General features: G+C 45.4%; 1 protein-coding gene across 4 annotated transcripts in view; it reads right to left on the reverse strand.

Moving 5' to 3' along the window:
• Nucleotides 1-1,041: 1,041 nt before the first annotated feature.
• Nucleotides 1,042-13,062, reverse strand: part of FGF12 (fibroblast growth factor 12) — a 218,670-nt gene continuing 206,649 nt past the window's right edge. For all 4 annotated transcript variants that reach the window (XM_059479617.1, XM_059479616.1, XM_059479615.1 and 1 more), the window contains 2 exons: nucleotides 10,081-10,279; nucleotides 1,042-1,402 (listed from right to left, as the gene is read on the reverse strand). In XM_059479617.1, the coding sequence (XP_059335600.1) occupies nucleotides 1,284-1,402; nucleotides 10,081-10,279 (318 nt within the window). In that variant the 3' untranslated portion in view covers nucleotides 1,042-1,283. The remainder of the gene's footprint in view (nucleotides 1,403-10,080; nucleotides 10,280-13,062) is intronic.

Here is a 13,062-nt window from a genome sequence, read left to right on the forward strand (position 1 = left end):
TGCAGCATCTGCAGCCCTGGCACTGGCAGGACTCGTGCCCACACACAAATCCAGGCTGCTGCAGCACCTCAGGCCCTCAGACCATCACAGTGGTAAGGCTGGGGACTGGAGGGGTTTGCAGCCTCTGCTTTGAACATGTGTGGTATGTGTGGAGCCAGAATATTTAGGGAGACCCCAGCTGCTAGAAGGACATGTCCTCACCCTGGCACAACTGGACAGGCACAACCACCCATGTTCCTCTACACCTGCTCCCTCCTAGGCACACTCATCCCCACATCCCTCTTTCCATTGCTCAAATCCCGCTACCCTCTCATACAGCACATGCCTTACTATTTCCATCTGACAGCAAGGATTTCAGCAGCATTTCTTGATCTGTTTCATATTTAAAGCAAGCAGCTATCCCTCCTGCCCTTTATCTCCTAACTCTACCCTAATAAATATGATTGCTTCATCCTGTGAGACCTGAAAACCCATTTCTGAAATTCCCCTGGCAACTAATACAGTAAAACAAGCATATAAATAATTATGATAAAAAGGCATAAAATGCCAGACTTGGGTCAAATATACTCATGGAGTGACATTAGCAACAAATAACTACGCAAGGTTTGAATGTAGATGGAAAAGGCTGAATAAAGAGTAGCTACTTCATTGCCCATAACTGCCAGGCTCCTAATTCGGGCAGGCCATATTTTACTGATAGCAGAGGAAACACAGTCATAATGTACCCCTACCTTTCCTGCTTTGTGAAAAATCCCATCCATCCCCAGGGAAGCAAGGATGTAAAAAATAGCTGTGTGAACGTGAGGTGAAAGGATAAGACAGAAAGCACAGTCACAGGATGCAATTCCCATGTGTTTGTTGCACATCATATGCTAAGTTCAATTTTCCAAAAGCTTTGTTTTATTTTTAAAGGTAACATCTTTATTATTATTATTATTATTATATTTATTATTTATTATTATTATTATGCAGAGATGAGATTTTTCCCCCTTCGATCACAGAGCAAACAGTTTGCTTTTGAAAATGTTAATGGAGTCCTGATTTAAAACATTTTTTCTTCACTTTTTTTTTTGTTGTTGTTGTTTTTTAAAACGTTGCAACAGGCAGGATCTGGGTTTCGATTTTCTCGTCCTACACAAAGAAAGATTCTGGAGTTCACACTCCAAGCCACTACCAGTAGGTCCTGCCTTGCCCAGTTGTCATCATCTCAGTGTGGTTTCGCCAGGTGGGGTGGGTAGGTGGGTGGGAGGGGAGGAGTTGGAAGAAGGGAGGGTATTTGTCAGCTATGTCGAGTCTTGGTTAACAACTTTGCCTCCATTCATAGTTGGTGTCCCTGAACTTTTCCTTGAGCGTCCTTGTTTTTCTCCAATTTCATGCAGCGATGGCTCTCTGTACATGCACACTGCAAACACAAGAGACTCCCGTTAACAGCCCTGAAGTCACAGACAGTCATGACCATAACAAATTATTTCTTTGTACATGATGTTGGGTTCCAGCCCCATTGCAAACACACACCCACACACACCCACACTTACAAAACCCCAACTGACCCAGCAGCAGATCGTGTTACCAAGCAGGATCTGTTTACTTGCCCTTGCTGCCATTTGCTTCTGTCTCTGTATTCTTTCAAAGGCAGAGAGAAACAGCAGATTGACTGCTCACAGATAAATCTTTCTAGGTTTTATGTGCTTTATAGCTCTTTCATGTTATATTCATATATATAAAATAAACATTTTAGCTGACAGAGCCATGTACTGCCTTGAGATGCTGATTATCATCTAACAACAGGTTCAAGAATGACCCGGTTCCAGCCCTTGACCTGCCATCAAAGCCCTTGAGAGACCTGAATCAAAACTACACCTGCAGCTGAGCCATGAAGGCTTTCTGGGTGTTGAGCTGTGGATCTGAAGTGGTGACTCAAGCCCATTTGGCTCCATCAGCCAAGAGCCAAGGTCTGCTCTCAGCACTTCCTATTTATTCCTCAGTAAATCAAGCCAGCCAGCCAAGGTCAGGGCTGTGAGCAGACACATGGGATGAGTTCAGTGACAGCGAGTCAGGAGCTGTCCCAGCTTTCCGTGGTTGTCTGGCAGCACCTGAGAGCAGGGTGGCTGGAGGGCACCTTCTCTCCAGACCCTGGCTGTGCAGTGTGTGTCCTATAAAAATGCGCTCGCTGGAGCCCAGACAGCCGGAGAAGGCAATGTCTGCCCAAGGCATGGCTCATCCCCACGTCCTGGGCAGGACAAAGCATTTATCCAGCTCACCATGTGGACTAAGTCCTCATGGCTGTCCTCGTGCCATGTGAGGTGTGCCAGAGCAGGGGCACGAGCTGTTCACACCAGGGAGAGCATCTCTGATGAGCTCACTGCAAATGTGGCAGGGTGCAAATGAGATTGAAAGAGTGAGGCATCTCAAGGGCAGGCACAGTGGAGTTGAGAACATAAGGCAGGTCCAGACTGCAAATGTCATGTCCAGATCTTTGCAAAAATTAGGAAATGAAGAAATGATTATGTACTGCTTCACTTTGTGAAGTTATCACATCACAAACAACGGCACAGAGCTCCAACACAGGGGAGAGCCTATCATGGTTTGGTTCTGGGCAATCAGCAAGAATAAAATTTTAAAAATTATCTGAAGAAATGGAAAAAAACCAGCCCATGTACAAAAAGGCAATGTAAGCATTTGCATCTATAATCTCCCTTGATTTGCAAATAAATCCCAGCAATTAGAGGCAGGCTGAAAATGACATTATTGCTCTGTGCTTTTACTCCTGACTAGATAAACAGTTACAGCACTGTGCAACAATAGAGGACAAAGATAAAGTGCAGTCAACTGTGTATTAATAGGAGGGATATTGAATTGAATATATGAGCAGTGAAAAAATATTACTTTTCCCATAGCATATTTTTCATGCAAGGCTTTCAAAGCAGTTTAAACACACACACACACACACACACACACACACACACACACACACTGGTCCTCCCAGCAAGCCTAAAAGGAGGTACTGCTCTGCAAACTGTTACTGCGACTGGAGCCATTTTTTCCATGAAAATTAGAGGGAAAAAAAAAGAGAAAATGAAGGAGTTGTCCCATGGGTCTGGGCCAGGGTGAGCTGTGTCAGGACTGCCCATCAGGTCCAGACAATGGATGCTGTCAGCATGCTGCAAGGACAATGTGTGACATGGCAGCAACAGATGGAAAAGGGCTCTCACATCCCCTTTTAGTCCTGAGCTGCCCCTCACACCTTGGGGAGTGTCACTCAACAACATGGTGATAGTGAATTTGCCTGTTGGGGTGAAGTACCCAATAAAATCCTAAAGAAAGTATGAAATGGTTAACAACAGAGGAAAACCCATGTCCTTGTGATTTCTTAGCCTGAGCTGCAGAGTCTTTGGATAGCACTGAGGGTGGTGTGCTTCACTGCTGTGACTCACCTTATTCTGGGCTGTGATGTTTGCCCAGCAGAATTATGTATTTGTGCCAGTGTTGTCCCAGTGCCCCTGACGTTCCATACACAAAGTTTTGTCTCAAGTGCACTGTTGCCTTCATCCTGACCTCCCTCATCCCAAGCTGGAGCTGGAGGGACCTCCATGAGTTCTTCCCCCAGAACCAAGCTCATCTCACTCACACCCATCCCCAGTAACCCATCAGGCTGGGTCAGGTGCTGAACCACAAGGACTGAGCCCAGGTGAATGCTGCAGCAGCACCATGGCATGCAGCCTTTCCTCAACTCCCTGCTTCTCACCATGGCCTTTGGCAAAAACCTTGAGCTGCCAACAAGGCCCACAGAGTAAAGAATATAAACCAGGCTACTGAAGTAAACAACATTTGCAGCTACAAATGAAGGAAACCCTGTACCTGACAAATAGGGCAGGAATTATAAGTTTTATCTTCCAGTATAGTGCAGGATACAAATACTGATGTGGGGCATCATGTGAAGACTACTCACACTGAGCTTTTCAGACAGAGCTGTCAAAGCCTCTGCACAGGCTGTGCCCACAGCCCATGCCAGAAAATCTGTAGCAGTACAGGACAAGCATATTTTCAGTATTTAGATACCCCTATAGGATCAGTGCATGCAGTTCTTACATGGCATCATGCACAAGAGATGCCTGCACATTCTCCTACTCAAGAGGCCTGCACACATGAGCTGTGGCCATGGCTCAGCAGGGGCTGTAAATCCCCTGCACTGTGGCACACAGGTGTGCACAGCTGCATCTGCACAGGCACAGGGCTTCAAGGACAGCCCAACATGTTGTGCAACACAGGCTCCTGGACTGCAGCTTGCTCCTCTTTGCACTGAGGAATTCTGAGCGTGACTCACGCAGGGAAATGTTAGTCATGGATGGGGAGGGGGTGTTTGCAAACGGACCCGAGTGAGTGCCCAGATCCTCACAGCTTTTAAAGTACATCACTGGGCTCCAGGACTTGCAGCACTCACTGCCAGGTCTCTCTGGGATCCCTCAGTGTGTAGACACACTTCTCTGTCACCTGCACTGAGGTAAAGCAGCAGCAGTGTGACAGTCTTGCCCGGACACCTGGGAGGTCTGCTGCAGCACACAGCACAAGGAGCTTTGGAAGGATGAGCAATTCAGCTAGAACAAGAGTTCCCTCCCTGCTTTGCCTTGCTTATCCCACCCACCCACACCCACACACCTAGCCAAATACAGCCCTTAATGTCTAGAAACCAAGCTATTGCTTTGGAGTTTCAATCAGATAATCAGCTCCTATGCCCCAGATTCCAATCAACACATCCATATTCATGCTTTAATTGGAAAGTGCTGTTAGCTTGATCTGCTGAAGAGCTGCAAGTGTTAATGGAAGGGGGTGAACGCAGTGGAGCTGTGCCTATATCTGGTTCTTGTGGCTTTTGATTCCCTGCTCCCCTGTGAAGCAGCAGTGCCTGTCACTCAGGCACAAGGGAAAAATTTGCACAAAGATCAAATCAAAATTAGGAAGGAGACTGAGGGTACAAGTGAAGAGGATGGGGGTGGCAGGGACCATACTTCCTGAAGGCAAAGGCGTGGAAGGGGCTGCCTGTCACCCAGAACAGCTCAAACTCTTGCCTACATGCTGGCACAGGATCACACTCTCATTTCTGCTTCCCAGACACGGCACTGGCACATCACCCACATGATGACACTGAAATCACCCTGGGCATCAGGGACTGCCTGAGTTTGGGAAGCATCATTTTGTGTCCTGACCCCAGCACTTCTCACTTGGCATCACTGCAAGTTGAGGAGGTTCAGGGGATGCAACAAACTCCCTTTCCTTTCTCTGGAATATGGCAAAAAGCTTATTAAGCACATTAGATATTTCCCATCTATCCATCTTCACTCTGTGTCTTCCCTTGTCTCAGACCCTTGCGAGTCAGGAGACACCAAAACTTTCCTAAGCTGCTGTTCAGCAGGTGGGCAGCCCTGCAGGATCACCGTGTGCCCAATGGTGCCAGGATGGGCAGGGCTGGAAGCACATCCTCTGGTAGCAGCCCTGCAGGCTCCTTGCCTGCACAGGTGCACAGCTCTGGGTGTTGGTATCTGCCCGAGTGGCTGTATTTGCCAAAGCTCTGGTGCAGGGAATTAACTGCCTGAGCAGCAGCACTCAGGGACACCAGGGAGTGAGTGATTAGGCACCCTCGTTTTCTGCCTCTAATTACTGAATTCTAAATCCCAGCTGATGCATTTCAGAGGCATGTGAGCTCATGTCTATCTGGTGTGAAGACAGACATGTAAAATGTGAAGGATGTTGCCAGGTGGAATCACACTTTGTTCAGATAAGAAAGGCAGCACAGGATGGCAAAAAGCCAAGCAAAATCATGGTTAAAATAGATCACGTTTGCCATCTAATAAGATGATTGAGAGTCTGATAGATGAACAAGTGAGTTAGTGTGGCACAGAAAACATACCAAAGCCTGCCCACCTGGAAGACAGACCCAAAGAGAGGAGCTGTGTTAGCCAAGACCTATAGAGTGTGGAGATTTTGAGGTTTGATTTTTTAAGAATACTTTTTAGGATGTTGGGAAAGTAATGTTTTATACGAGCAGATAGTAACAGGACAAGGGAGAACAATTTTAAATTAAAAAAGGAGTGATTTAGGATGGACATTAGGAAGAAATTCTTCTCTGTGAGGGCAGTGAGGCACTCCCACAAGTTGCCCAGAGAAGTTGTTGATGCCCCATCCCTGGAAGTGCCCAAGGCAAGGCTGGATGAGGTCCTGAACAGCCTGATCTGGGGAAGGTGGCATCTGTCCCCACAGCAGGGGATTTGGACTAGATGTTGTTTAAGGTCCCTTCCAACCCAAGACTTCCTGTGACTCTATGCTTTATGTATTAAGGTGATACCTTTGAAGTATTTTCACAAGGCCTACTGCATTTTTCTGGTCAACAGTCTTGTACTTATTTACAACATCTGAGGACTGCCTTAGCAAAATTTGGATGTTATTTCCCTGAGGAATGACACTGGGAAGGACCTGGCTGCTTGGATACTCATCAGTGGTAATAAATGAATCCAGACTAGACATTAACAGGTCACCTTTGTATCTGAGACATGCTCACATCATGAGGGCTGAGACACCATAAATTCAGAGTTAGGGACTGCTCTGCTGACTTGGAGGAAGTTTTCTGCTTCTGTGGCCAGATTTGCCACCCTAAATGTTTTCTAGTTTTGGCCAAGAGAGAGAAGAAATGTAACTCTTTGGGAGAGTTACATTTGGAAATTATGTCTTCAAGAAGAAAGAAATATGAATAACAGAGCACATCCACAGTAAGCATCTGATAATATTCCTACTTAAATGACTGGAAACTTCTCACATTGAGATGGATTTGGATATTTAGAAGAACAAAAGGCACTATGGATGGTAGGATTGTTCCAGCACTAACCATTACAGACACTTAAAGAGACTGAAATTTCTCTAAAAGATTGCTTGTTGTCCAAATGACAATTATACTCAAGCTCATTTCTTGTGCAGTATAGCTCAATCTTGATGTCTTCCTTTTAGGGTTCATTTAGCTTGAATAATCAGCGATCAGAAATAAAAATATCAAAAGAAATGTGTTGCGTATGTGTGTTTTGAAGCAAAACTGGCACCACACAGTACATCAACTGCTGCCTACCAGGCTGTTTGCCTTGGCTGTGCCTGTGCACAGATGGGAGCAGAACTTAACGTCTCCCCTGTTATTACTTAGTAAGTTTTTTGTGCTTTCATATTGATTAAGATTAATCTTATTTCCAAAAACAAACAAATCCTACCTACACTAAACTAAAAAAAACTCCTACCGACCAAAACCCAAAACTTTTCCAGTTGGTATCTGTTGAATTTTGTACAAAATACCTCCAGCCTCCTGCCAATCTACGTGAGTCAAAACACTGTGAGTGTTTAGCACAGCAGAAAGCTGTAGCTGCTAAAAGCCATAGATAACACACACATACATAGATGCCACTGTGTATATATGCATATGTGCTCCCATGAGTATTTAGAAATAATCTGTGAGGCTATTTCTTATTTATGTATAAGTTTTCTGTCCATTTGCAATTTCAAGGAGACTTCTGAATTCAGAGAGCAGGATGAAGCAATGGGAATCAAATGAGCTTAGGGAGCAATCTGGGCTTTTTTCTCTTTCCTTTCCCTGTGAACCCTTTCTTTACTAAACTGCTGCATAGTGTTTCTGTGTATCAGAAACAGCTGGGAAGTTTCATCTCAGATATAACTGCTATTGAGTGGCAGGTGAAGTGATTCCTAGCAATGGATGTGGCACTTCTCCTTCCCAGGGGAAGCAGATTCCTCCTTGCACACGTTCCTGTGTCAGCCATCATGGGACAGGGCTAATGCTGGTGGTGGTATCCAGCAGCAGGAAACCTGGGGGTGTGACTGTGGATGGAAGCTGTGTCCTGAATAAGCAGCAAAGCCCACACACTGGGGCAAGCCACTGCTTTCTGCAGAACTGACATGCAAATACAGCAGGAGAGTGCTTTGAGTATTTCCTTGGAGTCATAACAAAGAGAAAGAAGCTGGGTAGGAATTGTCCCTTTTCTGTAACACCTCTGCTTGCAAGCTCTGCTCCCGGGGACTTTGATGGATGTGGTGCAGAGAAGTCACGTGGAGATGAGCAGGTTTTACTCCAACCCTCCCCACAAGCCTCTGCTACCTACAATGAATCTCAGGCTTGGGAACAGAGTCCTCTGTCTGGAGTCCCAGTCCCAGACAGCTGAATGCTTTGGGAAGCTGACACGTGCCTTGGCTTGGGAGACTGCCAGCTCTTTGATGCAGCAGCGCTCACAAAGCCTGACTGCAAAGCGTGTGGAGGAGGGAAGGAGTGGAGGAGCCCTTAATTTGGCTGCCAAGTTCCAAAGCGCTCGCTGCTCGGAGGTTATGTGACAGCTGTGATTGAGGCAAGTGTGGGAGGATGCAACTGCGGGAAAGGGAAGCTCTTGGGCTGGGCTGGGTTATTCAAAATGAAAGCCAGAGCGGCATTTGTTGAAATGAGATCTCTGCTGTGGGTCAGGCAGCTCTGTTAAAGCAAGGCTTTCCATGAGGAGAGCCACAGGAATGGCCTAGTTAATGAATGCAGAAGGAAACTGTTGAGCTGCTCAGCAGACACTGTGCATGCTAGATTAAAAAAGAAGCCTGGATGCAAAGGACCCCACTGATCAGTGCCAACGCCCAGCCAGGCAGAGAAGAAATACCATAGGAGGTGGAACCCCAGCTGTGAAAGCTGGTGCTTGTAAAAGACTGTCCTCGTGGTCAAGGCAAGAGAGAAGCTGGTGACCAACCCCATGCCTGAAGCAGGCCCTGTTCCTTAGCAACACACCAGGGCTTAGGGTACCAATCCCACTAATGCCTCTGATAAACAACAAAGGGCTCCTGGCTGCAGAGAAGCTGTTGAAAACAAGCACAGGACAAGCAGCTCCAGGCCATTCTCTGCTCTTTCAACATTTCCATTTCCTGTGCAAAGCTCACAGATATTCTGGGAATGCTGCACTGAATTTCTCTAATGCTTTGCTTCAGATGGTCTTTTCCTTACACAGAACTTCTCACCTCTGAGCTGGGAAGCTTTTAAAAAGGCCACTGCTGTGTGGAGAGAGCTGTGGCCTCCACCACTTGTGAGTGGCACCTGTTAGGGGAGCATCAGTTCAAACCTTCTCCCACAGCCAGCATGGAGTAGTGAGAGGGAGCACAGAGCTGTGCAGCCAAGGCCAGCTCCAGGCTACTGTGTCCCTCAAGGAGACAAATGCCAGGACAAAGATGGGGTCAGAAAAGATACCTAGCTTGAGGATCAAAAAGTAGTGCTTTTCCCAAGAAAGAGATAAAAATGCTGTTTCCAGAATCAAGTTAGTACCTGTTAAGTACTGGGCTTACCACACTATCTCTCCATTTATTAGGGGCCAGCCCACAAAAAGCAAAGTGTCCTGGCAGGAGCCTGAGGCACACTTCAGAGAGGGTACAGGCATCTGCAAGAGGGCAGAACTTCAGCTCCATGTCTTTCACTGAAGCCTCACACTGTGACAAAGACATATGGCATGACAGCATCCCATCTAACTTTGGACAACAACTTTACCCACCAGTGACTAACTAGGATGCCTTTACAGATGAGGGAAAACGGATTTAATCTCAGTGTAGACATAAAAAGAACATCCACAGCTGTGCTGGTAGGACCCATTTTTCTTCTGTTACTATGCCAAAGTCTAAAATCAGGTGAGATGAATCCTGTCTCTACTGACTCTGTATGGGACTGGAAATCTACTGAAATACACTGGCAAAATCCTCAGAGAAGACAACATTATGATCACTGCTGCATCACATTCCTTTGGAACTGTTGGCTGCTTTTCTTTACCAGTAATTTCTTGGGCTGCTGGGCTTTTAAATTCATCCTTTAGCCCCCCAAAGCTAAGAAACCCCTTTGAGGCTAGAAGGAAAGCAGAGGAAATGCTAACAGTGCAGCCCAGCACTTACCTGAAGTGCTACAAACATTTCTTCTTGCTATCTGGTTTTGAACTCAACATCCTCACCCAGGAAACCTTAACTGAAGTTGTTACCTCCCCCTACCCAAACCCCACTGAGGGAGAAAGGGGGCAGATTCCATACCTTCAATGGGTTTGGGTACAAAATGTGATGAGGGTTTGGTTTTTTTCACTCGGTTTCCCTTCATAATTTGACCTTCTTTATTGAGTCCCAGGAACCACGCTCGTCCCGATTCCTGCTGCCGGTACAGCGTGGAAGAATAAATAACGTAGTAGTTTTCAAAGACAGATTCTTTAAATTTGCACTCTGGTGTGAAAACATCCTGCAGTAACAGAGAGAGAGAGAAGAAGAGAAAGCAATGGAAGAATTAATAATCACTGATTTTCTAAATTGGGCATCACTGAGTGATACACAATGGTCACGCATTGCAGTTAGCAACAGAAAACAACAGGCATCAGCAATGCCGGCTCCAGCACTAACACCCATCTAGACAACTCCCAGCTGTAAGGCAACGCTGTCCTTCCCTGGCAGAGCTGGGCTTTGCAAAACAGCCCACAGTGAACAGCCATGAAAAATGTGCAGGAAAAGTCACAAATTTGCCAGGATTTAGACTTTAAGCAAAAGAAAGAAAAAGAGAGCTGAAAAGCAGAGACAGCCTTGCTCTTCCTGATGCCTTCCCCTGACTTTGCTCATACCTTCTCTGATAGGCAAATGTACAATGCTTGTTGTCTAAAATATTGAGGTTGCTTCAAATTCTTAGAGGCAAAAGGCAGTTTATTGAACCATTTAAGAGGATTCAAAGAAATGACAGTACAAAAGCAAGGAAACCATTTAATTTCAAAAGCAGTGTAAGGAAATGCTGGCACAAAGCCTGGAAATCTTTCAATAAAGAGAAAGAAGTAATTTTCAAGATTTCTGGCATAAGTATTTCTGCAGGTACCCAGAAGCATTTCCACACCTGCCCTGGAGCAGAGCACATATGGATCTGTCCAGGACATCCCCTAAGCCTGTGATGGCTGTGGGAGTGGCTGTGCCATTGCCACTTGCCCTGGCTTTGCATGAAGTCTCCAGGATGAAACTGCACTCAGCTATGGACTAGTAATTGTTATGTCCCAGTATTCAAGAGTTTCAGAACAGAGAAACATTAAACCTCTTTTAAAAGATCTGGCTAGCCAGGGGATTCTGTAACAGTGGGCTCCCCAACCTTCAGTGAGTCATATGTGATTGTTAGTGGGTTGGGTTTTCTTCCCAGACTTTGAGATTGAGCAGAAAACTATCCTAGCCAAACAAATTCTCTCACTAATTTTCTAAAAAACATTCTTGCAAAGTAAGTTCAAGCCACAATGAAAATTCATTTTCTGAATCAAAAATGTTCCAGCAAAAAAATCCCTTCTTACAGGTCCCAGACAAGGCATTTCTGAGGCCTGTGAGTGAAGGCAGATGCTTCTACAGGCAAGTGATGCTCCCTCCCAAACCTCAGCCATTCCCAAGTCTTTGGGATTTTCTCCAGCTTTGCCAATGCAAAACCCATGACCAACATTGAGCACAGCATCTGGAGTAATGCCACATGTTCACTGCAGACCTTGTTTAAGAGCAAACATTCTGAACACTCAGCAAACCTCAGGAACGTGTTCCCAAGCGATCTGGGGGTTATATAAAGTGTTGCTGGTGTGACAATAAATCCAGTGTGCAACAGACCCGCAGAGACTGGCAGGCTCGAAGCTACAGAAGATAAAGCACAGCAGAAAGCACAGAGCTGTGCTGCACACGTGAATTCTGCATCAATCATTAGCACCACACAGGTAAAAATACCATCAGCAAAATGGGCCATTTTGCCTTATCTGAGGGAGTCCTTTGTGCCAAAGAAATAAATATTTTTAAAAGAGAGTGAAACAAGTTAAGAGAGATCTAGATGACTTAGAGCACTATAAAATGGTGTTTGAAGTAGCTTCCCAAAAGAACAGTGCTTAAGTGTTCCTTAATCTGCCCTTTATCTCCGGGCTTTGGCTTGCCTGGGAAGGCACAGCTCACCTGGGAGCTGGGTTTGCAGGAGCTGCCTCTGAACTGCTGGCTCGGGGGCACTCCCTGGCACCAGGCCCAGCCAGGCAGCAGCTCTCAAACCAAACTGGACAACTCAATCCCATTTGCCATGCCTTCATTACCCCATCAATAAAAGCTGATCACGAAAATTCCCTTTAGGGGGACTAAAAAGTTGGTGGGTTGTGAAAGATAGCTCACAACTTGACTTAAAGCATGGAACTAAGACTATTTTCAATGAAGAAGAAATATCAAAGCTAATGCATTTCAAAAATGTAGTTTCACAAAGAAAAGAAAAAAGATATTTTAATTAGAATTTATTGCAAGTTAAATTTTCAGCTGAATATCTATTTTAAATCAGTGTAATATTTTATGACATGCAGCAGTAGTTAATAAAAGCAGATGCTGTATTGTATACCCACTTGTACCAATTACCACACAGAACTCTTATATTATTTTAAAGCAAATACATGTAAAGACATCAAAGTAATGAAGATTTTAAGAAAATAAAGAAAAATCTATTGATTTCCTTTAAATGTTTACGCTCCCCCACAAGCAAACAAAAGCATCCCATTTGTTTTGTGAGCTGGCTGGTTGATTCCTCATCTCCCATAAGTCAGTGGAAACAGCACTTCAGGATTTGAACCATGGCAACACTACTATGAAACACTCCAGCTCTGTCCATTCAGCAGCCTAGAAACCCCACAGATCTGAAAGCTAAGTTCTTGTTAAATAATACTGGGTTTATCCACTATTACCCTTCTGATGTATATCATGTCAACTGCAGCAACTGGGCCAAGTGGAGACAGACACCCATGGGACACTGCTCATCCTGCCACCAAACTGACACATCCCAGGGTCCTCACAGGCCTGAGCAGCAGGAATCTCTGTGGGCACTACCATGGACTTGACACAAAGAGCAGGAGGATGAAGAAAGAACCAGATGACTGGAGAGGAGACAGGGCAGAGGAGCAGGACGTGGGCCACTCTCCCAGGAACTGCCTCAGGATTTTTAGAGTGTCTTCTAGATCTCATTAACATGTAAACCTTATGTTTTTCTTCACTGGT

Source organism: Ammospiza nelsoni, chromosome 10 (assembly GCF_027579445.1).
Source record: "Ammospiza nelsoni isolate bAmmNel1 chromosome 10, bAmmNel1.pri, whole genome shotgun sequence".
Taxonomy (NCBI): Eukaryota; Metazoa; Chordata; class Aves; order Passeriformes; family Passerellidae; genus Ammospiza; species Ammospiza nelsoni.